Below are 27,711 nucleotides of genomic sequence, written 5' to 3'. Positions count from 1 at the left end.
TAATCCATGTGTAAACTATTTGTTGTATTGTTCAATGATCAAAAGACGACGTCTTAACAAAGTTCGATAAATCTTCTTTAATCGAAACAGAACGTGTGTCGTCAGGTTAATAATATAATTCTACTTTTTGTTTTGTTACGTCAGACCACTTTCCATAGAATGTCTATCGACTTGCTTCAATGTAGTCCGTAATAAGAGAATGGAGAAATAACGTCAACAAGTCGACAATATTGGGAATTATGGATGAATGAAGATTATTTATGTGTTTGTAGTGTTTGGAATAATTTCTAAATAAGTTGAAATGTAAACCAGTGCCAAGAATGAAGATCTTATGTCACATAAATTTAAGATCTTCGCATAAATCTTTTGGGGGAGTTTCTTAAATGTAAACATGTACATTCACAGTGTACGTACGTTATAGTAGACGAAATTACCTGTGAATTTGTCTATATTATAAACCTATAATACAAAACACACCTGTGGGTAACACCTGTAGTGTGGTAATATACCTGGTTTGGTTTTATTTGACTGTGTTAAAATACGGTTTAAAGGACTTGGGTTGTGGATTCACGTAGACGGACAGCGTGATTCAATGTGAATTACCTGTGTTTTATAAATGTACACTCAATGATAGTTAAGACTGTATTTAATGTTATTTAATTGAAGTGTCGCCTACAGGTTATTTATTCAGTTGATAATGAATTTCAAGAACGATAACTCCGACTGTCTTATATGACCCTAAAAGAAAATTTATATTCTTTTATTCGAAAAGTTAACATAAAAAGTCTCAAGAATGCCAAGTAAAACTACTAAAGAGGGCAACGCCCCAACACCAAGATTATATGAAGCACAGTTTGTAAGTAAAAGTTTCATTATGTTAATGCCAGCGCGGTTCCAGTATTTTTAGGGTTGGTGGTGGGGTGAGGGATTTTGCACAGAGACTCCCTAAAACTCGCTAGAAATGGTCATTTTACAGTTTAAATCGACACATTTTAGTGAATATTTTTTAATACTTTTTTAATACTTTCGTTTACTTACTTTCAATTTTAACATGTGTTGATGAAAAGGGGCGCTTAATATTGTTTATTTTTTTACTAAATTACTATTTTCAGAATGATCTTCATTCAAACTGTCTTGAAGGATCAGTCGAAGATATTAAAAATTTCTTTAAGAAAGGAAACAGAATAAAACATTATGACGTGAGTATACTGTATACGTCCGGAATGCCGCCGACAGTCTTTAACATTTTAGGTCAATACCTTCATTGTAAAATACAAACAGTACAATTTAATATTGTAAATGAAATGAAATGGGGTTTAACGTCCTACTGTTCTGCTCCGACTGGGCTAATAAAGACGGTGTACTATGAGTGAAATTTTGCCCGGACAGCGGCGCTACGGCCAAGGAGGAACCACGCTGTAAAATCCCTATGAACTTTCTCGGTCAACGCAGATCGAACACGGGACGTCCAGGTCAACAAGCCAACGCCTTACCCACCCATCCACCGTGGCTCGTCATGTTGTAAATACAAACAGTACAACTTCTTATTGTGAATTACAAACAGTACACCGTCTTATTGTAAATACAAACGGTACAACTCCATATTGTAAAAATTTAAAACTTTGAAAATATATTGGAAGTGGTATCAAGTGTTTTAGAAATTTTAAGTATATCACTATTTCATTTAATAATTTTCTGAAATCTGTAAACAATACAACTCCATATTGTAAATACTAAAACTTTGAAAATATATTGGAAGTGGTATCAAGTGTTTTAGAAATTTTAAGTATATCACTATTTCATTTAATAATTTTCTGAAATCTGTATTTTCAGAGTGGATTAACTCCCCTACACGTGGTTGTTTTGAGTGGAAGAAAAGATGCACCAGAGATAATAGATCTTTTATTAGAACAAGGTGTAAATATTGATGCTGTGACAACTGCTGAAGAAAAAACCGCATTACATCTAGTGACAGAGAACGGGGAATTCCCTCCAGCCTTTAATATTGTTGTTAAATTATTGGAATGCAAAGCCGATACGACACTTAGAGACAGGGTTTGTTGTACATTTGTAAACTTTAAATTTCAATTTCCGTGAAAAGTATACCAACAACTGTAAATATCTCATAATCGCTCCATGAATTTATCGTAATGTAAATAAAAATAAACACCTCGGTTAATTAAATTCATCCCAATGATAATTTGATAAGCTAGCTAAAACATCCTGTTTCTGATTTGGTTGTTCCGTGACTATGGACCCGACTCACTAACGAGGAGGTCCGGGGCACTATCCTGTTGCTGGCCGAGAAATACTGCGGGATTTCCCAGTCGGATTCCCAGTTGTCAGCGGTACAGTCCATATAGCACACTATATAACACACAAAAAGGACCCAGCTTTATAATTACTCTAGAAAAAACACATTTGATATATAATATAAACGTCTGTTTTAGAATTTACGAACAGCGTATGACTTAGCATTAGCCAGAGATAATGACGTACTAGCTGCAGCTCTGGATGGCACCATGGAAACAGAGGAACTTAAACAATTCTATTATAAGAAAATGGCCGAAACTTATGGGGTAAGAAATAGACGCTCTTATATGGACTGTTCATTTGGATATTCACGATTATTGTTGTATATCGTTCTTTCAAATTTACATCATGTTTATTCCTCTTTATTTAATATAATAGAAATTAATTTTGTGTATTTTATTTTATTCTTATTTATTTATTTATTTATTTATTTATTTATTTTCAGCCATATCTAATACAAGCTGTTATAGATAGTGATGAAGACTCAATTAGAAGAAATATTGATTTTCATGCTGATCCTAATACACTTAACAGGGTAAACTAAATATTATTACATCTAATGTAATTGATATTATACACCCTGTATTTGTATAGTTAATGAACAGGTTGTATGTATATCGTTATACAAATGTTATATTTGTATATACCCAATAGTTAATGAACTATTGTGTATTGAATACACCAAGAGGGATTATATTTATTATCTGATCAGTTAGTAAAATAGAAGTAATCAGTGAACATTAAATCAAGGCCATTTACTGACACAGAATATAACAACCCAGATGTATCAGTAACTTTGCATTTGTTTCATTTCCTGTCAATCCAAGTCCCTTTTTAGTATCCACTATGTAACGTTACTTTCTAATTATTTCACATCGTCATCTATATTGTCTTAGACACGCCAGTCCACGAATGAGGAATAGACCCAAGAAATTCCCTTTTATGAACATTACCGTCAAGATGAAGTTGCTCACAGGTTTCCCATAAATTGTTTTTGGTATTATTTTATAGCATGGGGCTGGTGCTATCCACTATGCTATCACACATTGTAAATTACCAACACAGAAAACCCTGCAGATGTTGGTCGATGCTGGTGCTGATGTTAATCTTAAAGATCACGTAATATTATTTTTTTATCACTTTTAAAACTAGATAAACAATGAAACAAAGGTATATATATATATATTTTATCTTTCCCAAGATCATTGTTATTCTGTCCGAAGTTCGGATAGCTTTTGCATCACGTTTAGCTTGTGCATCAAGTTAAGCATAAGCAATAACAATATAGACATGTTCAATGAGCACTGCTCTCTACATCGGAAACTCCAAGAAAGTTAGTGGCAATAGTAAATACTATTCAGGCCTTTTCTTATGGAACGAGGCCTGTTTCACGAAGCGTATGTAATGGAACAGGGGCTCTATAGATATGTAGGGTAAAGTGTTCGGGTTTGTACGCGGTTTACAATGGATACAAAGAAATCTGTTAGATACGTGACTTCCTAAGTAAAAGTGCTATGGTGTATTTTAAAAGTTTCATTCATTTCAGGAGAACGATACAGCTTTAAATCTGGCTATAAAAACAGAACGATTAAAGAAAGAAGGTACAATGACCAATGTGGTTTCTAGTCTATTAAAATGGGGAGCAGATCAAACTGTTAAAGATTTGGTAAATAATTTCATACTCTATTCTATTAAGGAAAACTACTGAGAACTGCGAGTGCCAGAGCACATTCAATTATGCTTCTTTGGCAAAACCACGTGTAAATCATTGAATGTGTAATTCAGGATGGATGAAAACCATTTCGAGTTATCGTACTTTCTGATGTATTGTTAATGTTGATTTTTTTTCATGTGTGATTTCAGGATGGTCGAGACGCCTATGATTCGGCCAATAAACGAGGTTACAAGGACATCATGGCGCTGCTCAAATCAAAGCCAGCTAATCGGAGAGAGGTAGGCTTAATTTTATCTAAGTCTAGAGGCTATGTGCCCTGCTATATCCTTTATGCTTTTTGTATTTATTAAAACTTCCTCTGGCATGACATAAAATAACTAAATTCAACTATTTCATTGTGAAATCTACAACATTGATAGATTCTAAGCTTTATAATAATAGCCTTATACTGGCTTTGTACTTTTGAATAATCTACCCCAATGTAACTAATATTCTGGGATCTTATTCACACAAAAACTTAAACTAAGATATTTTAAGAATACAACCCTTTCATTAGTCAAGATCCATAATTTATTTTAGGGTTTTAGTTCCTTTAAGAACGGTCTCTGACCGGACGCTGTCCTCTGACCGTTCCAGTTCATTCCTATTAAGCTGCAATATGAAAATACCACTCTTTCCCACCTCCTTAATTCAATTTGTCTTTACCGTAATTCTTTTATTTTCGCCAAAACACCATTTTCTAGTAGAATTTGTTGACTAAAAACATAACCAAAATGCGTTTTAACTGATCCACCATTACAAAGCTTGTTTTTTTAATTGCGAAATTCTATTTTGAATTTTTATAAATTTGTGTAAGATGTAGTAGAAATGACTGCAATGATTCCAAAATAGTCTTAGATCAGAGATGAGTAAGGGCGGTATTTTCATATTGCAGCTTATTAGAGACGAGCTGGAACGGTCAGAGGACAGCGTCGGATCACAGACCCGTTCTTAAAGGCTGAATGGTTAGCACTTGCGCGCTGTATCATAAAGTCTGTCATTGAGTCAACTGGCGTGTTTTCGATTCCCCGGTTGGACGTGACAAAGAGTAGGGTCGCCTGTCCAACCTCCTGGGTTTTCTCCGGGTCCTCCGGTTTCCTCCCACTGCTAAAGACCCCTACGCGCAAGCGAATTATGGAAATAAAATTGAACCATATGTTAGTCTCGAAAAGACCTTGTTTGTATCGAGTGGACGTTATACCCAATTTCTCTCTCTCTCTCTCTCTCTCTCTCTCTCTCTCTCTCTCTCTCTCTCTCGTCATTGGCATATGACGAGGCGTATGACACGAAAAAGCGCATAGTCGTTCGGATACGTGCACACAAAATAACCCTTGACAACGAGAATTCGAGTAGTTGGAAACGCCGCTGCCAGAGCAAAATGTCCCCCAGTGCACACTGCATGTCATATATATTCGTCTTGGATCACCAAAGTAGTAGGACGTTACTCAGATCACGCCACATGCTATTTAGAACGTGTAGTCTTGACAGAATTGTATTGGCTTTCTTACCCAAACTGCTTTCCTACTAAGAATTGCCCGTGTGTGTTTGTATACTAATATAACATGTTTGCGGTTCGTTTTTTGTATTATTAAAGGATTCATTTATTGCCCAAACACCTATTCCTGAAACACCTCGTCGTACACCAGTAGAACACCCAACAGCTCGCGTTGCTAATAAATCACCCAAGATGTCAGCCAAGAAATCACCGACTAAAAATAGCAACCCATCAGATTCCAGTAAACAGAACGCAAACTCTCAAGTAAAACAACAGGTAACACCAGCAAGTTAAAATGCAATGCTATCACTGGAATTCCTTTATTAAAATACAATGGTATTGCTGGAATTCCTTTATTGAAATACAAAGGTATCAATGGAATTCCTTTATTAGGATACAAAGGTAGTAATAAAATCCCGGTATCAAAATACAATGGCATACTTAGAATTTATTTATTAAAATACAAAGGTATCGATGGAATTCCTTTATCAAAATACAATGTTATGAATTCAATTTCTTTTTCAAAATACAATGGTATCTCTGAAATTCCTTTATTCAAATACAATGGTATATCACTGGAATTTCTTTATTCAAATACAATGGTATATCACTGGAATTCCTTTATTAAAATACAACGGTATCACCGGAATTCCCTTTTTACAATACAATGGTAGCACTGGAATTCCTTTATTCAAATACAGGATACGAATATGACATTTTTATTTCATTGTAAATGTAAACCATTTTAGGGACATGTAGCATACAGACGAAAAGTTGGAAGGGCCGATTTTGATTGAGACTATTCGTCCTGTTGCCCCAAAGTACTCCAGCGCAGCTTGCAACTGATGGATTATTACGGCCAATTGGCCACTTGCTTATATAAGCATAATAGATTATTTGTCTTAAAGGAGCTAAATCGCTAATATTTGGGACCTAGAAATTGACACAAATGGGTCGCAACGCATATAATGATGTAATATGAATGTATATAAATTGATTTACATTCAATCGTTTCTGTTTTTACTGTAATTTTTAATCAGTTAGGTTCGGCGAAATACGCAAGTATTCTCAATCGAATTTCAATCTCTAGCGTCTGGTTATTCCACTCTACGCCGATATTATTTATTGGGCTTGCTCTCCAGATAAGAATATAGCGTCATTGTTTGACATGCCTAGCCTCGTTTTTCGAGTCCCTTATTACAAATAGCGCTGAAACGCATTATGGTACACGATTCGTGTACCAATTGTAAAATGTTTATTTTGTCTTAAATATTGGATATCAGAAGGCCATCTTTTCCCGGTAAGATCACAATATCAATGTTGATTTAAACCGACAAATAAATCGTGTTTTCAATGTCGAAGATTTTGGATGATATTGAGTTAGAGACTTAGCTACTTTAAATACGGTATTCAAGCTTGATATCACTGCATGTATTATTTTGTGTTACAGAGTGAATCATCATCTAAACCTGATGATAAACCAGAAGAAGGGAATCAACAGAAGGTAAGAAGTTAAAGAAGTAACTCTCCACTAAATGTTGAAGTTGGGTTGCCAGGGTGGATCAGTGAGTATGGCACTGGTTCACAAATCAAAAGGGCCCGGGTCCATCCCAATTTTGTCATAGAAAATTGATTGGGATTTTCCAGCCATGTGACAAGAACACATTCTAGTCGTTCGGATGAGATGAAACACCCAGTTTCAGTTCTAGTCATTCGGGTGAGATGAAACATCCAGTTCGGATGAATACCACTTGCAACACGTTAAAGATACCCTAACATTTGGAAATGGAATAAGAGGAGACCACAGAGCAATTAGTTGACATATGCCCGTCTTTAATATCCCGGTTGGTGCAGAAAAGTAAGACGTTCAATCCCATGTGATTTTTATTATATCTATAGATAGGTCTATTTGATTCCATGACATACTATGCTATGTATTTGGTGCCAAACTAACGGTTTTCTTTTTTACAGGATAATAAAAGAAATGGTTCAGCTAAACAAGATGCGGTAATTTTAAAGTTTATATGTTTACATTCAGTTTTAATTTCCTTCGTTTTGATGTGATTATTATTGATTTTATGATTATTATTGATTTCTTTTTTTGAACCTTAGGGGCGCTTACTTCGTCTCATGGGGTGTGTGTGTGTGTGTGGGGGGGGGGGGGGGTAAGCGAGCCACTTATAAAAAAACGACTAGATATTGTACGAAGACACGAATCGGGTTCCTATTCAAATTCGAACCTGCAAATCGTAAGAGTTGAAACCAAAGTAATCTCTTCATGGTCCATTCGCATTAATTAATAATGGTACAAGATGTTCATTTAATTAATATTAGGTCATATTATTATTGTTTTTATTATAGAATGATAAAGATAAGGATAACAAGGAAGATAAATCGAAAGATTCTGAAGATAAGAAAAAAAGCAAATCGTGTGTTATATTATAACAATACACCGACTTAAACATACATTACGCAAGAGCTAAATCTGCCTATTTCAGGTCTTTCTTTAGGCCTAAAATGTTATCTAAATTATTAATTAGACATTAATTAACACACAAAGACCATAATCAACTCTCGATGCCAAAGGATGCCCCCGGTTTTAACTAGATTAGAACGGTTCGCCATTTAATAATTTAATTTAAAAATGGGAAAGCGAGGCTAAGTCTCGAATATAGCAGTACCCTGGTTACCACTATGCACAAATCTTGTCAAAACTACCAACAGTGATAACTTGGCTCAGAATGAAGTAATTTGAATGAAATTTTCAGTATTTTCATTTTACATTATCTATTTTTGAGCTATTATAGCAAGACTCTAAGCTCTTTAGCTAAATCTTACATAATGTATCTTTAAATGATCATGATCACTTTATATACACATATGGGATACAAACTATCGTTAATAGTTAAACATACATTATGCAAGAGGTAAATCGGCAGGTCTTTCATTGTGCCTGAAATGTTATATAAACTATTAATTAGACAATCAACTCTCGATGCCGTCTTATGATCGTGGCTAGGCCTAAAATTCAATTGCTAATATCTCGGTTCAGATCGGAGCCATTTGACTGAAATTTACAGCATATTCCCTTTTACATTATTTAGTTTTAACAATTATAGTAAGAACAGCCAGTCCTTTATCTAATCTTCCATAATGGCCCTTTAATGTTTGGTAACAAAGAATATCGGGATACTTTACCCGTATATATTGTTGCCAAATTTCTGATAAAAACAAACGTATTGTATATTGTAATTCCAGATCTCAGTGAAGTTATATATTAGTATTATATATAATTGTTCACAGTGGAGAAATTTTCTATTTGTATTCAGTGAAAGATTATATTTGTGGTATCATTGTCCACTGTGATGTTTCATATTTGTATTATATATTGTTGACTTGATATTTTATATTTTAATTATATATTTTTATTATTTTAGAATTATTTAGCAAACAAATTGTGATATTTAAACTGATATTTGTGATATTTGAGTGCAACTCAAGCTATTTTCTTAATAAATTTAGTTAATACATAAATAATTAATGGTTGCATTTATAATATCTTATTTTGAGAGTGGGCGGGGTCAAGGATATTAGGTGACCCTATTTCTTGTACATAAAGCTTGAGGAGATGTGATGGGGGCCCTAAAACGCCACACTTATGTAATGATTGGTGTGTGTGTGTGTGGAGGTGGGGGGCAAGGGGGGGGGGGCACCACCAGCGGGCTCTGTTCAATTACCACCAAAATTTATTTCATAACACATCTCGGGTACATCTATGAAACTTGTGGCAACATGTTTCTTATTATTCCCGATGACAATATAAATCCTTCTAAATAGTGCACTTTGGGGACGAAAATCCGAATTCCCGTGTACACATTGGCGTCCACGTAAAAGATCCCTTGACAATTGGAATTCGATATAAAAGTAGGCCGTAGTGCCGCTGTCCGGGCAACATTTCCCTCATAGCACACTGTATGACGTATGCCCGTCTTCGTTAGCCCAGTTCGGAGCAGAGCAGTAGGACGTTAAACCCCATTTCATTTCATTTTTTGGATAATTAACCACATATAACTCCCGGTTTTGTATGTACAATGGAACTGTTAGCTATTAGGATTAAACAAAGACACATTTTGTTCTGAAATGGCAAATCTTAAATTAATTTCATGGGCGTCAACATCTTGTTTTATGGCTAGTTACCCCCCTTAGATTTTATTTACGATAATATAAAAGACTGGATAATCTCGCCAGTGACCTATTTATTCTAAAATTCGTAGAATATTTGACTGAATGATTATTTTCAAATTTGAGTGAAGTCTGTGTCAATACAGGCCCGGACTGTACAGCGCAGTGGACGCCTACGATCCATTCACTTGATTTGATATTTGTTTATTTGGTGCAATGTCTATTTTTGGTCTTGTCCGTAGGTTTATCTTGTAGATTTTTGTTTTACGTGTGCGGTCCTCCTGCACTTACTATTAAGGTAGCCAAATGCCTCGTCATGGAATTAATGTCGAGTTTGAATGGATTAACGAGATTTGCACTCTCCCTAACTACTAACTATCAAAGCTACAGCATGGAAGCTTTTCGGATGTCTCTGTTATGTAATGAATGTGGGGTATGGTGGCACTCAATTCCCCCAACTACACCTAAAGTTATAGACTTTCAGTAATTTATATAGATGCTATGTGTGTATTATTTACATTATTACCTAGTTACGTCGATTGTGCTTGTAACTTGACAACTACATTGATCCATTATTCAACTACAGTTCCCGTTCTATCCATGTTGTTGCACGCGGCACTAGTTTAAATGACGTCATCATAGATTTGGACATTTCATCAAGTGTAGGCCTAAAATAAATTTTATGACAATCAACGACTGTGAATGTTTATTGGCACGACAACACCAGGTTTTCTTGTACAAAACATTATTGTGTTTGATTCAAGACAGAAAGTAAACAAATCACCTGTCGATTTCACAGGTATGTTCACAGAACAAATTGCAGGTGTATTATAGAATAAATGAAACTAATATTTGTAACATTATCAGGGGAACTTCGGTTTCTGGGTCACATTAATGACTAGTCACATCTTTTGATAATCTCCTATAGAGAGTGTAATTAATCTGACTCACCTGTAAAATAATTTTTTTGTATAGTTGGTAGTAAAGAAGTCATCTTAAACATTGATAAATATTGCTAATTTTCCTCCAAATATTTATGATTGATTCCGATTACTAAATTTACAAACCAATAGCTAAGATGGTCTTTATAAACCACGTTGAAGCTGGGGCAATGGAGAGAAGTCGACCAAATCACCTCTTTGTAAAATCGTCAACTCTCTTTTCATGCATGTCTTCAAGGGGTACTAATCTTACAATTATGTTCTCATCCATATTTTGTATATTCAACCATCACATAGACAATGTTATCAGCAACATGTATGAGTGGTATCAGATGTTCTTTGAAGATTAACATATTGTCATCAAAACATTCCGAATATGCATTTGGTCACTGTGACGTCAATGGCGCCTGAGGGGATTAAGAATGTTTTCGATTATTGGCAAAGTCGTTTTTACGGGAGGTCTCTTTTTGCGACTTTAAAGTGAAGATATCTCAATTAATTTTAATCAGATTGGTGTGAACTTGCCGTTAAGTGGATATATTAACCATTAGCTACACGTACCGAAAAGTTTCCTCGCCCATCTTATGTGCCCTTTTTTAAAGCGTAAATGAAATGAAATGAAATGGAGTTTAACGTCCTAGTGTTCTGCTCCTAAACTGGGCTAATGAAGACGGGCATACGCCATACAGTGTGCTATGAGGGAAATTTTGCCCGGACAGCGGCACTACGGCCTACTCTTATATCGAATTCCAACTGCCAAGGGATCTTTTACGTGCACGCCAATGTGTACACGGGACCTCGGTTTTTTAAAGAGTAAAGTCGCTTATAGTCATCTGCATATTTAGGACAATATCTAAATTTTGCATAGCCTAATCCACGCTAAGATAGTCGTTCGGGTGGGACGAAAAACCGAGGTTCCGTGAACACATTGGAGTCCACGTAAAAGATCCCGTAGTGCCGCTGTCCGGGTAAAATTTACCTTACAGCACACTGTATGACGTATGCCCGTCTTCGTTAGACCAGTCGGAGCAGAACAGTAGGACGTTAAACCCCATTTCATTTCAATTTTCTCACAGTGATTCAATCAGAACAAAAAGAGCCCCATCAACAGAATTCAGCTAAAATCATAGGGTGGCGCTGGCTTGTACTGGCTTATATCCTACATGTCGTCTATAGTGGATGACGAATTGTGACAATATTTATATCGTTGTAAATGCTGTTGAAATTGAACCATTTTGAACTGTTATTCCTTTCTCAGCAGCCTATTGTAGTTTGCGACGGATTTCCCAACCATTCATATGACTTTAATATTGAGATTATAATTTAAACGAAACAATACTATTTATATTTGTAGATTTGATATGGTATGATTGGATATGGTATGAAACTCCATGCTGGTATGTGTTAAGGTTTTCAAAATACTAAACCCGGATTTCATTAACTTGTTATCAAGGAAACCATCATGGAGGCGACTAGTGTTACTTATCGAAAAAAAAACTCTAACTTTACCTTTTAAATATAGCATAGATCATATTGGCACCCATTCCTTAGCGTGGGGTGCTTTTTTCAAAATCCTTTCCTGTTTCATAAGTGGTCATTTTTACAACAATACGTTTAATATTCGGAACAGTTTGAACATTGAATCAGCGTGCAACTGGCACTATCCTAATAATATTGCGTCTTCTTGGTTCAACAACGGTCTAAACCCCATCAAGGAAAATAGTGAAACTGTTACAGCTGTCGTGCCTATAGGCGAGGTTCTAAACTTTTACTTAAATGTCACTGCGGTCGAAGAGATGGACATTTTTTATACTGTAAATGACGCACTACCGTTAAAAGCACCCTTTAGTTTCAGATGTGCAAAGCTCGAGTTATTTCAGATGTCATGGGAATACATTTACATCGAACCGTTCAACAAAATAATCCAAATTGAAAAAGATCTCTTCAAGATGAAATTGTGTCTGAGTCCAGATGGATACGGAACTTATAAATTTTTTATAAGTCAACAAGTTTTTAACAAGAAGTTGAATACATCAGAGATAATAGAGTTTCAATATCCTAGCGTGGTTAACGTCTTGGCTGATAAATCACAACTATATGATAATATATTCTTTACTTTTTCGACAATTAATAATGGACCCCTCGAAATAAATGAATCTACGGCTGGATATATTCTAGCAGAGACCAGACTTTTTTGTATTATTGATTTTATTATTGTTGTAGCCATCGAAAGAGTGGCTTTTTACTTGGCATTATGGTTATCAAATAATTATGTTTTTACGTTATTTGCTTTGTGTCAGTTTATTAAACCCCGAAATGCTCATTTTACACGTGTATTAGAAAACCATTCGTGTAGTGTTCACTATGAAGGCTATACAAGTATCCTTGAGATTTTAATTCTTCTTAGTTTCCCAATCTTAAATCTGTATGTGACGGACACTACATTACGGGAATATCTTTTATATATTGGTTTAGCATATTTCTTTTACTGGACTTTTCTGAATCATGAATTGATCTTTACCTATTATGAACCAGTTTCAGATGACAATCGTGAATTGGAAGCATTAGGTGGAATTCCTCCCATTGATGAGATTGTAAAAAAGTATGATATTTATATATCTTATTCTGATCGCGATTTTTTATTCGTTGGAGAAGAAATTCTACCTATTTTACGAAACAGAGGGATACGGTTGTTTTTTCGGCATTGCGATATATTGCCTGGAAAGCCAGTCTTCTATGAAAGTGAACGCGCGATTTGTTCGAGCAAGGCATTTATCGTAGTGGCTACCGATAACTATTTAAATGACTACAGTCGAAATAACTTCGAATTTGGGCTTGTAAAAAAAAGTCGTTAACCAATCCGATATTCCAGATACTAATCTGTTAATTTTGATTTCCTCGACTTGTGCTTGGAATGAGCATGTGTTTGATAAATACATGATAATTGCTATGAAAGATGATAGGGTTTTAGACGATGACGAGAAATATGAAATTGGTTTATGGCTATGTCAAATTGATGATGACTGTAATGGCCTCGCTATTGGACATGGTTAAAGATGCCCTGTGGGAAATTCAGATAAAGAGCTGATCGTTGTTGACATGATAGATCTAAATTAGATAACAACAAATGAATATATTGAAATTTCAGTCAAATTACTTGATTCTCAGCCATGTTATCAGTTTTTAAGTCTTAACAAAGAATTGAACAAGGAGTATTGGTTTAGAGCCCGTAACGGAGGATCAACCCTAGATATAAAATTGTTCTGATTGAGATACAAGTTTTAACATTCATGTAATAGGACTCGTTTGTAGGAAATAGTAAAAAAGAAGAATAAGATACCGTTTCAGGGCCGTGTTAACCAATGGACTTGTTATTTATTTATCTATTTATTTATTTATTTATATTAAGTTAAAGGCAGTTTTAACACATACTTACTCGTTTTTTAAGATTATACTCTGTTTTAAACAAATGTGCCGAGAAAAAAAGATTAAGACTAAAAAAGTTTTACCCCATTTTATAGTTGTGTGACGTCTGTAGTTAAAAACAGCAGTCCATTGAGAATTCTTAATTTTTTGCTTTCATCAATTCATCCTCTTTTTAAAAATGATGATCAGATCTACTATACGGCTGCTATGATAACTAAATTTAATGTTGAGCTGCCATTCATTACTGGGTGGATCTCTCTCTCTCATCGCTCTCTCTCGTGTCTATTCTGTTTAACCAAAACACTAACTTATGTTACAAACATGCCTGTAATAGACCACGGAAAATAACCATTTTTCTATGATTCACATGCAATGTTGACGTCTGCGCACAGTCTCTTAATTAAATGCTATTTTTATTATTATTTAACACTCTGAAGCAAGAGTTCAAAGCCAGATCATTCCCATAAGCGAGATGTTATATGTTTTTTTATGTTTATGATTGTGATTTGAGTGTAACTGTTTCTAGTTTGAATAAACACTGAATAATATTTGTGTTGTCATTACCCCCAACAAAACAATACTTATACCCGAGCTCTCCATTTTGTCTATATTTTCAATACTAATTGCTAGATTTAAGAAAACCAATTTACAAGAAAAAAGTTATCTTATTGCATTATATATTTCCATCTCTACATTGTCTGTAATAAATTTAATTATTGGATACAAAAACATTTTGTTTGTAATATCTTCTTCGTATTAAGCATAGTCTGCTTCGTGTAAAACACCCAGATTCCAGACTGATCGCTTATAGATGCTCCTAACCCTGCGTAGACAAATCAATCCTTGGTATAAAATAATTGCATCATTTTTGTGGTATAAGATACTAAGATTCTCGGAATGTTCAAAAATATATGCCAAGAAATGTCATGGAACTACGTGGTTTCCCTTTGTCAGTGATGCAGGACGGAGGGCCTGACAAGGACAGCTGTCTAGTCGTTCGGATGGAACGGAAAACCGAGGTCCCGTGTACACATTGGCGTGCACGTAAAAGATCCCTTGGCAGTTGGAATTCGATATAAGAGTAGGCCATAGTGCCGCTGCCCGGGCAAAATTTACCTCATAGCACACTGTATGGCGTATGCCCATCTTCATTAGCCCAGTTTAGGAGCAGAGTAGTAGGACGTTAAACCCCATTTCATTTCATTTTGTCATGGAACTAAGTCAATAAGAGACCATTGTTTCTATTGACTTTTGCTCCAGATCCAAGACCAGTCTCCATCCAGTTTCGTCATCTTTTGCTGGTGTCGTGTTTCACAAAGCACGAACAAATGGCGATGCCAGATATCATTTTAATTGTAAAACAAATACGATAACAATAACCATTTTACCTATGGTTTTCAGAATAGCAAAAGTTTTCATAAATTAGATTTGATAGAAGGATAATACAATCACGATCAGCAAAAATAACCCAGATTGATGGAAGGATACTACAATCACGATCAGCATCCCCATGGGCAATAACTCAGCTTGATATAATACAATAACGAGTAGCACCCAGTGGACAATAACCCCGTTTGATAGAAGGATAATGCAAAAATAACCCAGATTGATGGAAGGATACTACAATCACGATCAGCATCCCCATGGGCAATAACTCAGTTTGATATAATACGATAACGAGTAGCACCCAATGGACGATAACCCCGTTTGATAGAATGATAATGCAACCAAGCGTAGCACCCCATGACCAATAACCCAGCTTGATAGAAGATAATACAATCACGAGTAGCACCCAAATGAGCAATAACTCAGGTTGATAAACGGATAATATGAAATAGCCTTACAACAGAAAGTTAAAGGTATCCGAATCAACCCATTATCAATTCGAAAATGCCCAACTCTATGTTGTTGCATAATAAAAGAGCAATGTCTAATATAGACATCTCCGTTTAACATGAAAACAAATTTAAAACTGTACGGAAAGGAAGGCAGTGGCGGCGCCAGAATTTTCCAGTAGCGGGGATTGCGGTCGAGGGCAGGTGAAAGGAAGTGGAATGATTTGGAAAATAGTTAGGATAAGGAACACCCTCGATATAATTAACTGCATCTGAGGATTGATCAGGATGGAGATAATGTGGCCCATGGAGATTTGTTGTGTCTAGCTTTGAATGGAATATAAGTAAATTTACTTAAATTTGTATTTACAGATCGTCCCCTCACAAAACATTCTCAGACTTAAGTTAAGAAATTACTCAACTTTCGATCCAGAAACGCAAAACTTTGCACATAGTTTATATTAGTGTATTAAAAACATTAAAACAACAAAACAAGAAAAGTTTTATAAAGGGCTATATTTTAAAATAAGGTAAACAAACTTAAGTCTGAGAATGCTTTATGAACCCGGGGCTAAATCTATATTGTTGACATATGAAGATTAGCAGACTCGAACTACTGGTCTTAATCCATAACTTTAAAGGATGACGCAGCCTGCACTAAAGATTAAGTTACAGACCGTTCGTTGGCTAATTCCTCATATCAGCTAAAACGCCTGTTATATAACAACTCTTCCAGATCCTAGTGTAGTAAAGACAGGTAGAAAGAAATTTTGAACCATAAAAAACGAAACGAAATAGGATCTGTGTTTTAATCAAGTTGTGTTCATGTTGTTTTTTTTTTATTTTTATTATTGAAAGATAAATAAAATACAATATTTTAAATATTTCATTAGTCTATCAATAAGTTTTTAGTGTCCCTGTCTATATTATGGTATTGAGAGACAATATTTCATTTTCACAATTCAAAGTAGACATGGTTACTAGTTAATTTAAAACTGAAAACGAGCTTCTACTGGATAATGGTCGCTTACATGATATGCCTGCAAAACAATAAAATAAGAACGATAGGCCTATTATCTAAATGCACATGTTGGTTGAGGTGGGTGAGAGATTGGGCTAGCGAGAAAGGAAAACACAATTTCTTCGGCCATTTTATCATTATGGCTGATTGTGTTTCATGGGTAACGTGCGCAATGAATGGGCGGATGGGGAGTGCACTCAGACATTGGTTTTCTGTGAAATCCAATACTACCCAAAGTGCTTCGTTTAATAAACCGAAACCCATCATCACTATATTAATAAAGTAATGCACCGGAAGTCTGTTGGTCGATCTAATAGCTCGCGGTAATTAGGTTTTTACTACTTTCTCTTTGACGACTGCGGATACGTAAAAAGTAGAACTTGTTGCCCAGTCTCTTTACATTTGTATGTTTTACGCGGTAGTTGATTGGTTGCTAAAGTTCTTGTGGACCTATCGTAATTTGACACAGACAATGGTGCCCATTTCGTACTTATTAGCATCTCGTAGAAAGGGAAATCCAAGACTTGCGAAAGAAAAGGATGATATCCTAACGACTTAACACACTCTTCTTTTCCTAGACAATTGCTGCTCATGACCTGACCCTCCAAAATCCGTTTAAAGTTTTAGGAATACGACCCAAGGTATCTCCACCATGTGTAAGAAAACAGGACATTTTATTCCACCGAGCTCGGGGGACTGTGTGACAGGGATAACCTGTCAAAGGGGTAATTATAAGGCGATAATCTCCACAAAGCAAAAAAATACCCACCTCGGTTGGGCTGAGTCCATGATCAATATCAAATCGATATGTAATAGCGCTGTTCAAAATGAAAGCATTTTCTAGTAAATCACCACTGATAACAATTCTGAAATAAACCCAATAATTTAGCAGGGATCCTGAATTAATGCATTAATTGTTTTCTTTATCTGTGGTTAACATATACTGTACAATTTATCACAACTTAACACAAAGGGCATAATATCATATCCACGTAGGAAGTTCCGCAATGAGTGAGGACAGTGAGAACAGTAAATATATTCTGAGAATCCCCATTAACAAAAAGGTTTACTTTCTATTAATTTATGTCTTAGAACGTCAGACATCTGCTGAAGAATAACTAGTTTCTACCATTGGTCGTTACAGTCAAGATGGAATCTAATCTAGGTTTATAGATTTAATTGTCTAGTTAACAGCAAGAACAACTCGAAGTCCTTGTGTCACTACAGTCAGCAATACTACTGTATAACCATCCTCGGTATCCAAAGTGGTCTCATTCCGTTCCACTATACTAACCCCCGGGGTTCATCCATGGGGGAGACACCACGCATTCAATTTATCTGCCCTTGACGATTGTGCTATTTTTATCGACCAATCAAAAGAAGTCGTTAAATACATTAGTTCTTACATAAAAACATCTTTCACATCGAAAAGATGTTTAAGAACTCATTTTTGAACTTATTTTTGAGTTCATGCCATATTGTTGTGAATGTAAACAGCGAGGCTATACAAGACTCGTTGCAAACTGTTTTTTAATTTTTTTAATTGGTTCGTAGAATCAAGCTACGATCAAGGGCAGATAATTTGAATATGTGAAGATAATTTGATACGTGAATACTCCATTGATGAACCCAGGTTATAGTGGATTAGAACGGAATGAGACTACTGGGGTATGTATTACTAGAACACATATTTAATGCTTTGCAAATATTGAACAATGTAAAACACATAAAATAAAAACACTATACCTATCATAGGCACAGTCCGTAGAACTGGTAGTTGTATCTTCATCGGACGAGATTAACCAGTGATATTTAGAATCGGTGTATAGTGGATTCTCATTCAGTTTAGAAGCCGACAAGTAACCACATTCGGCATTAAAATCACCCATAATTATAACATTCTGCGAAAAGAAAAATTAGATACGTGTTGTATTGTATACTTCAGTGCCGTTAAAATTAGTGTCAGGTTACCACACCACACATAAACAAACACAAACTGAACCCATCACACAAACCGAACCCATCACACAAACACAACACACATAAACTGAACACATCACACAAACACAGCATGCATAAACCGAACCCATCACACAAACACAGCACGCATAAACCGAACCCATCACACAAACACAACACACATAAACTGAACCCGTCACACAAACACACACACAATAAACACAGACATTTCAAACAATAAACAACAAACGTATGAGGTTTTTAAAATGTCCTCTCGACACCAACTATGTCATTTCAGGACTAGCCTATGGTTCAGTTTCATTTCAACAATTATCTTCAACTCAGCTGGGAGGAAACCCGAGAACCGGAGCGTGACAAGGAGTAGGGCCACCTGTCCAACCTCGTGGGTTTTCTCCGGGTCCTCCGGTTTCCTCCCACTGCTAGAGACCCCTACGCGCAAGCGAATTATTGAAATAAAATTAAATCATATGTTAGTCCCAAAATGACCTAGTTTGTGTCGAGTGGACGTTAAACCCCATTTCTCTCTCTCTCTCTCCCTCTCCGAGAACCGTAGAGAGCCCCTGAGATTGTGACGAGTGGACGTTAAACCCCATTTCTCTTCCTCTCTCTCTACACGCCAGCCTAAAAAACCAAAGGTTATGTTCCTTATTAAGACTTTTAAGTGTTTTCATTTTTAAAAGTTATTTTTTAGTTCTTTAAATTGTTGTTATAGAAAATGAAACACGCAGTCGCGCCATAACAGTTAATTGCATATGTTACAAGTCCCTGTAGGTCCTTTCGTTCAATGTCAGTTCTCGTGTTACGAGACATCCGGGTTATCTGTATTGTAATGGTGGTCTGTCAATAAAAATTGTCAACAGTTATCGCTGTCTGTGTTTATTCATATAGCTCTTCCTGCTAAACTGTCACAGTTTCCAAGAGATGCTAGCATTGTCTCTCCATTGTGATGCTAGACGATTTTTTGCTTGGATGTTGTTCAAAATAAAACAGTTATTGTAAATGAAAATATCACTTTAAAACTAGGTGTTACAGCTCGCTGCGATAATAAGAGACGGCGAATCATTTTCTACCTTCGTCATAATAGAAACAAATTATTTAGGGGGTCCAGTTGCTTGATGTAGTTTCAATAAGGACCTAATAATAATAGATCTAAACAAGATGTGATGGATAGACAACTTTCACCCACAAGATGCACATATTTATTACTGCATTGCAGATTGTTGTTAGATATGACGTCATGCTTCTCCAGGAAATCCGAGATATAAGTGGCTGGGCTGTGGCGGAACTACTCAAAATGGCACAAGCGTAAGTAAATAAAGGTCCTCATTGATCGGATATCCTATCTATTGATGATATATTTCCATTGTCATGTTATATAACTAGCGTTAAGACTGGTTAATTACGCAAACAACAAAACTTCTCCTTTGATAACAACCCAATCTGATTAAAACACAGATCCTATTTCGTTTTGTTTTATATAGTTGAATATCGACAAAGCCTGGCCAACTATTGTCCCACAATGGCTATTTAGTTAGTGCTATTCTTTTCACTTTCACGCGGGGAGAATTGTGGTGGAATAATTTGCAATTTATCAAAGTTGAAGCATCTCTAGCATTAATATCGTCCAGGCATTATCGACATCGTTCCGCAACAGGGTTCTCTCCTGGACACGCCGGTGGCAACTACTTGGGCAATGTCCAATTCTGGAATCTGCTCCCTTCAGCACAATCAACTTGATCTTTAGCTGTCTTAGACCTGTTATAATATTAGATTTATTTATTTTTTACAGGATAAACCCTAACTATGACTATGTTATAAGTGAACGACTGGGCAGATCATCTTATAAAGAACAATACGCTTTCTTCTACAGGTAATGCAAAATTTAGGCTTCAATCTATGGTTCAAATAGTGGTTGGGGTGGTCTACTGTGTCGCGCTTCGAGCTCCAGCTGGCGGGTCACCTGTGGCTCGCTGTCGTTGTTTCGATCCTTGGTGAGAGCCCCGGTTTTTTTTTTACTTTATCGACTTGTGTTGATATTTTTTGATATAAAAAAAGACTCGAAGGAGATTCTCAATTTATTGCCCGAAAAATGCAATTGACTATCTGTGGTTTCGGGATTTCAACTATTATTATGTATTATGTTTATTACAGAACTGACCTTCTGAAGATAAGGTCAACTTATCAATATGATGATGGCCCTGATGATGGTACAGATGTATTTGAATGAGAACCATACTGTGTGGAATTGGAACCTTTTAATACGGGAAAATGTTCGCATTATATTGTATTTATTAATATATACCTTAATACCAACCCGCCCCCATAATACGGGAAAATGTTCGCATTATATTGTATTTATTAATATATACCTTAATACCAACCCGCCCCCATAAAAACACATAGAAGAAAAAGAAAACAACCTACAAAACCCAAACAATTTAACCAGTGTCATTACTGTGATCATAATTTAAGACAAACTCTTGGAAAATGAAATGAAATGGGGTTTAAAGTCCTACTGTTCTGCTCCGAACTGAGTTAACGAAACGTCGCTTTAATTACAATAGTAATTGTGTTCCATATTATATTTTTTGTGATTGATTTTTATGTTAGGTCTCAAAATCACTTAAACGTCAATATCAAGAATTCAATTTTGCTCTTACGTCGAGACAAGCTGTTGATCCCGTAATACATATGTAAATACTCTATTTATAGGTGATTTATAAGTGGATTTTGTCATCTATTTGAGCAGATTTTGTTGTTTGTGGTATCCATATCAAACCAGATTATGTAGTCAGTGAGTTGAATGGATTGGTCGATGTTTATAACACACTTATGAATGCTCCATTTTCTTCCAAGGTAAAATAACTTTCTTATTTAAAAACAAATCCTGCGAATAATGAACTTTTAACTTTTCATAAATCAATACAAGTGATTTGCAATGTAGGGTATGTCAGGTTTTTCCGATGGGGTAGTATTTGGTAGTATTTTGGTAATATTGAGTTAGCATTGGGTGGTATTGGGTAGTATTAAGTAAATCATCCAACCAGATGTAATATTTATTGAAAAAAGATGGCTTATATTGTCAACCACGTGACCCCCAAAATGATATTTTATGGATAAAGTGAAGCTGAAAACCAGATATAATTAGCTTTTCAAATGCAATATATATTGGGTTCTTTGGAACGTTTTACAAAATCAATTTATTCTGAAAAATAAAAACTGCTATTTAATTTCTAAGTTGGAGAAATTAATCAAGTCGATGTTGGTCTCAGAATAGCAACTTTTAGGTTAAGTGGCATTATTTATTCAAAAAATGTTCTTTCCTCCAATAAATGACACTTTCACTGGAACATATTTAAGGGACATGTAACTTTATATTGGTAATGAATAAAATGAAATGGGGTTTAACACCCACTGTTCTGCCCCGATTGGGCTAACGAAGACGGATATACGCCATACAGTGTGCTATGAGGGGAAATTGTTCTTGTGCACGTCAACTTCGCGTTTTCAAACCACCCGAACAACTATACGTTGTCACTTGCCAGGCCCTCAGCCCTACACACTGATAAAGGAGACCAAGAAGGAAAATCTCGATGAACATTCTCGCCCAACGCAGAAGTCGTGTTAGTGAGCCAACGTCCTAGTCACTTAGCCACCGTGGCTCCATATTGGTAAAAAATCACGTGGAGTATATAGGACTAAGAAGAACAATTACTTTCCCTCATCTCATGACAGACGAATGTATTATTGGCAAAGCATCGACAGAGGTCCAGTCATGTGATCAGTGCATTATTCGATCAAGATGGAGTAGAATGGGGAATTCTTGGCCCGCTTCTGTTACTTGGCTTTTTGGCACGGCGGCGGGGACGAGAGCATAGCTGTGAGTTGTTTACAGGAATATCGTTTTTGACTAACCCGAAATCATATCTTTAGGAAGTTTCTTGATTTACGGACTAAGATGCATATTGACCAAAACAAAATTAGATGCATTACCCCAACTTACTTCATGAAATATATAACATATTTGTGCAAACACGTTTAATTCCATTTGTAAACAGTCTACAATAAATAAAATACACGTTTACAAATACACAATTTAACTCAATTTGTAAACAGTCTACGATAAATAAAATACATGCTTACAAATACACAATTAGCCACAACATGAGCAACAATCCAATACACAATTAGCCACCACATGAGCTATAACCCAATGCACGATTAGCCACCACAATAACATAACCATGAGCAATTACCCAATGCACGATTAGCCACCACATCACCATGGCCAATAACCCAATACACGATTAGCAACCAAATGAGCAATACACGATTAGCCAGCACAATAACATCACAATGAGCAATAGCCCAGCTTGATAGAAGTATACTATAAAATATCTTTACAAACAAAAAGCTAAAGGTATCCGAATCAGCTCTTTATCAATTCAAACATGTCCAAAAAATTAGAGACATCTAATCTGCTGTTTCATAGACATTTTGTGATTTCGTATTTGTATTTTCTAGATATTTGACCGAACTTGACATTATCCGTGTCTTGTTTAACACCAAAATGGCGCATATAGCCAGGAACGTCCAGCTTACACCAATGGCGGATGTAAAATAAAGATAGTAAAAGACAGTACTATCTTCTAGACCTTCCAGACAACCAAACGTAAACTGTACAACCAAGAGACCGGTTACCAGAATATTACAAGAATAGAAGATCTTATCTTTTTCATACATCTTACGACGAACTATTCTGTAAATATGACAAAATGCAGTTATTACAACTGCAGCGGAGGCTGGTAAGACATAGCCGTAAAGGACAACGTTTGGCATAACACAAAATATATGGCTATTACTGCCGTAACCTATATCCCACGGCGGGTCGTTGATATCTCCCGTTGCACAGATGACAACAGTTGCTATGGGAACAACTGCAGATATTACAAGATGTCGGCAACAACAACTGGTGGTTCTTTTAGAATTTGAACTAATCATGTTGATGCACCAAGCCATTGAATTGTACAAAGCAAATAACCAACTGAAATGAAGCATAATTGGCAAAATGGTGGGTACGTTTACGTTTGTTAAATTTTCCAACAAATGTACAACATCAATGAAGGAGGTGGTCAGTGCTAAAATATAAAAATAGGCTCCACCCTGCACGGAATATGTCCTGCAAATACTGACAAGAAACGTGAGAAGTTTTAAGATAATGGATATGATTGTTAGGATGTTTTTATACAAGATCTGTGTATTACGATCAAGAATTAACGATTGTTCGGGAAGCAATGATTCACGGCAGACGACCAAATCATCACCATTTCTTACAAAATCACTCTGTGCTATTAATTCACCTGTCTTCAACCTCACTCGTTCCCCGATTTCATCAAACATTTCGCTACTTAGTGTCAGAGTACTGTTACACATTAATGACGTACTTCGTGGTAAATTTCCTCCCGAATTTACAGTCTGCCCTACAGCATAGTCCCGATTACAATACGTTATTGACGCCACTATCCAAGAATTATTATCATTTTTACGTATGGTGAATCTCGCTTTGCTGATGTCTACTAGCCTTTCCTTAATGTCCACAAATACGTGTCGCCCAATCGAGATCATGGCTAAATTGTTATGCGTTTCTAAAATACCCACGGGGCAGATCTGTGTCGTGTCGGCTTCGTAATTTCGAATAATCATATTTTCAATACTAAAGAGGTGCTTTGATATTTCCCCATACATCAGATCGTGTAGCGTTTGACTCGTATCATTGAAGAGGATAGGAACGGTAACTGTAAGTTGCAGGAGCGTCAAACTTTGTTCAATTAAGATTTCGCCATGTGGTGTTGTAATTTGTTCAGTAATAACGCTTTCTTTTACGAGTTCTAAAGAGGTTAGCTTTATGCTTCTGTTAACTGAAACCATTCCAGATGATTGATCAAGTTCTAGTTTAATCAAGTCCATGGATTCTAGATCATCAACTACATTCTGTACCAGGTCCAGATATCTGCTATATATCCATTTAGTGGAGCCGTTAATTGTAACGTACAGTGTAGTGCTGTCGTTGATGTTGCTAATATAGAGCGAATATAATGTTGTATTGACACATGTCTCATAGTATGGTAATGAACCCCGTGGACACCAAGTTCTCTTGCAGGTTTGTGATATCATGTCATAGACAGCTGCTATACCACAATTACTGGGAAATCCATCAAGTACCGTACCTAGATCCGATGAGTAAAATATAAACTTATTTTCATAAACACCAAAATCGTGGTTGACTTCTTTAGTATATGGCCACTGTGATCTGCCTCCAAAATGTCCTGACAAGTAACAAGCTACTTCATTTGAAGTCGTGTTTGTGTCTTTAAAGACACCCCACCCATGCTGACATGCATAACAATGTGGGTTCTTATACCACAGTCCATCTCTTTGGTATTGGTAATGATAGGCGTCACATAGCAGGGAAAGGTTGTTCTCGATAAGATCATCCGAATTCGTATTCTCCGAGTCCTGTATATCTATTTCTGGTTTAACAGTGACAGAATCCTGAAATGAATTGACACTAGTGACGTTGTGTCCTGAGTTGTCGTGTCTTTCCATCGTATTAGTAATGTTTACTTCTTGATTGTCACCAGCGTTGCGTTTCTTAATAGCATGACCATCAGGAGAAACTGTGTCTTTATCATTAATTCCACTAGTGTTAAAGTCCTCTTCTGCAACTTTAAAACCGGAATCCGAGACGCTTCTAACTTCCCTGTCTGGCGGCTGTAGTATAAGGGAATTACAGGCCGGCTGTTCAACAAAACCATCACAGAATCGCACTCGTACACCAGTTGGTTTTGTCAGTCGTGTTTCACAACGTTCTTCTGGATAAAGCCGAAGTTCTTCTATTGTTCGCAAAGTAACTTCTTTATCCACCTGACATTTAATTTTAGCCGACCAATACTTGATACCTTCAGTAAGATCCAAATAATTGCAAACAGCACAATACACGTTTTGGTAGGTCATGAAGGGTGTTGACAGCACAGACAGTGGAATATCCAAAGGAAATGCCCGGGTTCTTCCTTCACATTTGTCTTTAATATCTCCATCAGGGTAATCTTTATTACAAGTAGCAATAGACCATATGTGAGTCGGATAATCGCCAACGGTGACTTTATTACAGCTGGCCAATTTAGAGAAACTTATTAGATCGTTATCCTCTCGTTCATGTATAGAAATTTTGCTTTTGACTACTATAAAGTTCAAAATGTCTTGGCTATTAATAAAAGTTTTACATTTCGTGTAGTAATCTTGACAGCAGTCACCAAATGTAACACAATACTCATCACACATGCATTTGGCCACTGGGGCCGACAGAGACGTGTCAGATTCTGTGCAGTTACTCGGCACGCAGGATTGAACTGGTATACCGCATCCAAATTTAAGTCCAAAGAATTCTTCCAAAATAGCAAGTGTTGGCACCATACCCAAAGAAACCAAAACCATTCCATCTGTAACATATTAAAGGTTAAAGCGTTCTTATAGATAGATAACAAGTGTTATTTTAGAAAGACGCTGGTTAGACTTTTACAGGAGTAACCTATGTATCCAGTGCTTGATATAAAATGTAAAAAACGAACTGATGCATTGTTATTCCTGGTAAGACAAACGCATTAACTACTGAGATAGTATAGTAGAATATACACAACGTGATTCCTAGCCAAAAGAAGATAATTACAAATATAACCAGAGACAATACTAGACGATCGCAAGGCTATCAAATTATGTAGCTGGCAGAGGAGTGAGTATGAGTCACACGTTGGATGTGGGAAGTTTTCGGCTTACTGTGGGAAGTTTTCGGCTTACTGGCTTTCCACATATAGCCAGCGACTCATAGCAATGCATAGTACTATATTATATCAAATTCCAGCTGCCAAGGAATCTTGTACGTGCACGCCAATGTATACACGGGACCTCAGTTTTTCGTCCCATCAGCATAGCGCTCGGGTTGGTGCAGAAAAGTTTTTGCAAATATTGAACGTAATTAAAAGATGTTACACTGACATTCCCTTTGGAGATTACAGATTCACAATATTGTGGTTTGCAAATGAAGACCAATGTTTTTATAAGAATTAAAAAAAAATTGGGAATATTGTTGAAAAATATATTTACAGAAGTCGAATTGAATATTTTTTATTTGAAGACTAGTATTTTAGTAAATGGCAACATAACATCTGACTTTTATCTTTTACTAAAGTTCGACTGAGTATAAAAAATAATAAAATGAAATGAAATGAAATGGGGTTTAACGTCCTATTATTCTGCTCCGACTGGGCTAATGAAGACGGGCATACGCCATACAGTGTGCTATGAGGGAAATGTTGCCCTGGCAGCGCCACTATGGCCTACTCTTATATCAAATTCCAACTGCCAAGTGATCTTTTACGTGGACGCCAATTTATACACGGGACCTCGGGTTTTCGTCCCATCCGAGCCACTAGACAGCTGTCCTTGCCAGGACCTCCGTCTTACAACACTGACAAGAGGAAACCACGTCGGAAAATCCCGATGAACATTCTCAGTCAAAAAAAACCCCAAAAAACAATAAGCATACTTACAAACAAGAACAAGCATATAATACGCCATATTGAAATATCACCATGTGATGAATCGAGTCAGTTCTCTCAAATAAAACACTTTGATAATCTCATCGTATAGATTAGTACACATTGAATGTTTTTTTTTATCATGTGGTTTTTATCTATTCTGTCTCTACTTCATACACCTGAAAACACGTTCAGTGGTAGTCACCAGGG

At 36.2% G+C, this 27,711-nt stretch overlaps 3 protein-coding genes across 4 annotated transcripts; 2 read left to right on the top strand and 1 right to left on the bottom strand.

Annotated features, from left to right (window-relative positions):
* The first annotated feature begins 88 nt into the window (after window positions 1–88).
* LOC126826819 (uveal autoantigen with coiled-coil domains and ankyrin repeats protein) lies at window positions 89–9,050 on the top strand. The gene is made up of 12 exons (XM_050555922.2): window positions 89–856; window positions 1,113–1,199; window positions 1,834–2,055; window positions 2,451–2,579; window positions 2,759–2,848; window positions 3,325–3,432; window positions 3,860–3,979; window positions 4,177–4,266; window positions 5,622–5,798; window positions 6,973–7,026; window positions 7,494–7,529; window positions 7,884–9,050. The coding sequence occupies exons 1-12, from the start codon at window positions 794–796 to the stop codon at window positions 7,965–7,967; spliced, it is 1,260 nt and encodes a 419-aa protein (XP_050411879.1). The 5' UTR covers window positions 89–793; the 3' UTR covers window positions 7,968–9,050.
* Window positions 9,051–9,858: 808 nt separating this feature from the next.
* Window positions 9,859–14,765, top strand: LOC126826811 (uncharacterized). The gene is made up of 2 exons (XM_050555910.2): window positions 9,859–10,503; window positions 12,000–14,765. Exon 2 carries the CDS (start codon window positions 12,037–12,039, stop codon window positions 13,498–13,500), a length of 1,464 nt encoding a protein of 487 aa, XP_050411867.1. The 5' UTR covers window positions 9,859–10,503; window positions 12,000–12,036; the 3' UTR covers window positions 13,501–14,765.
* A 2,057-nt stretch (window positions 14,766–16,822) lies between these two features.
* LOC126826794 (uncharacterized) lies at window positions 16,823–27,633 on the bottom strand. 2 transcript variants are annotated; one of them, XR_007682397.1, is made up of 4 exons: window positions 27,514–27,633; window positions 18,674–18,828; window positions 17,697–17,793; window positions 16,823–16,946 (listed from the first exon to the last, which is right to left on the bottom strand). XR_007682397.1 is itself a non-coding variant. In XM_050555877.2 (2 exons), the coding sequence occupies exons 1-2, from the start codon at window positions 27,539–27,541 to the stop codon at window positions 23,381–23,383; spliced, it is 3,054 nt and encodes a 1,017-aa protein (XP_050411834.1). In that variant the 5' UTR covers window positions 27,542–27,633; the 3' UTR covers window positions 22,990–23,380. The 2 variants fall into 2 exon arrangements, 1 of the variants encoding a protein (XP_050411834.1); XM_050555877.2 differs by lacking the exons at window positions 16,823–16,946; window positions 17,697–17,793; window positions 18,674–18,828 and adding an exon at window positions 22,990–26,406.
* Window positions 27,634–27,711: the final 78 nt, after the last annotated feature.

Source organism: Patella vulgata, chromosome 7 (genome assembly GCF_932274485.2).
Source record: "Patella vulgata chromosome 7, xgPatVulg1.2, whole genome shotgun sequence".
NCBI classification, from domain to species: domain Eukaryota; kingdom Metazoa; phylum Mollusca; class Gastropoda; family Patellidae; genus Patella; species Patella vulgata.
This window is presented reverse-complemented; position numbering and strand designations above follow the sequence as displayed.

Coding starts and splice junctions, on each gene's coding strand:
- LOC126826819 (XM_050555922.2), top strand. CDS start 794: ATGCCAAGTAAAACTACTAAAGAGGGCAACGCCCCAACACCAAGATTA. Junction 2,580..2,758: donor AAATGGCCGAAACTTATGGG/GTAAGAAATAGA, acceptor ATTTATTTTCAG/CCATATCTAATACAAGCTGT. Junction 3,980..4,176: donor ATCAAACTGTTAAAGATTTG/GTAAATAATTTC, acceptor GTGTGATTTCAG/GATGGTCGAGACGCCTATGA.
- LOC126826811 (XM_050555910.2), top strand. CDS start 12,037: ATGCTGGTATGTGTTAAGGTTTTCAAAATACTAAACCCGGATTTCATT.
- LOC126826794 (XM_050555877.2), bottom strand. CDS start 27,541: ATGGCGTATTATATGCTTGTTCTTGTTT. Junction 26,407..27,513: donor TTATATGCTTGTTCTTGTTT/GTAAGTATGCTT, acceptor AATATGTTACAG/ATGGAATGGTTTTGGTTTCT.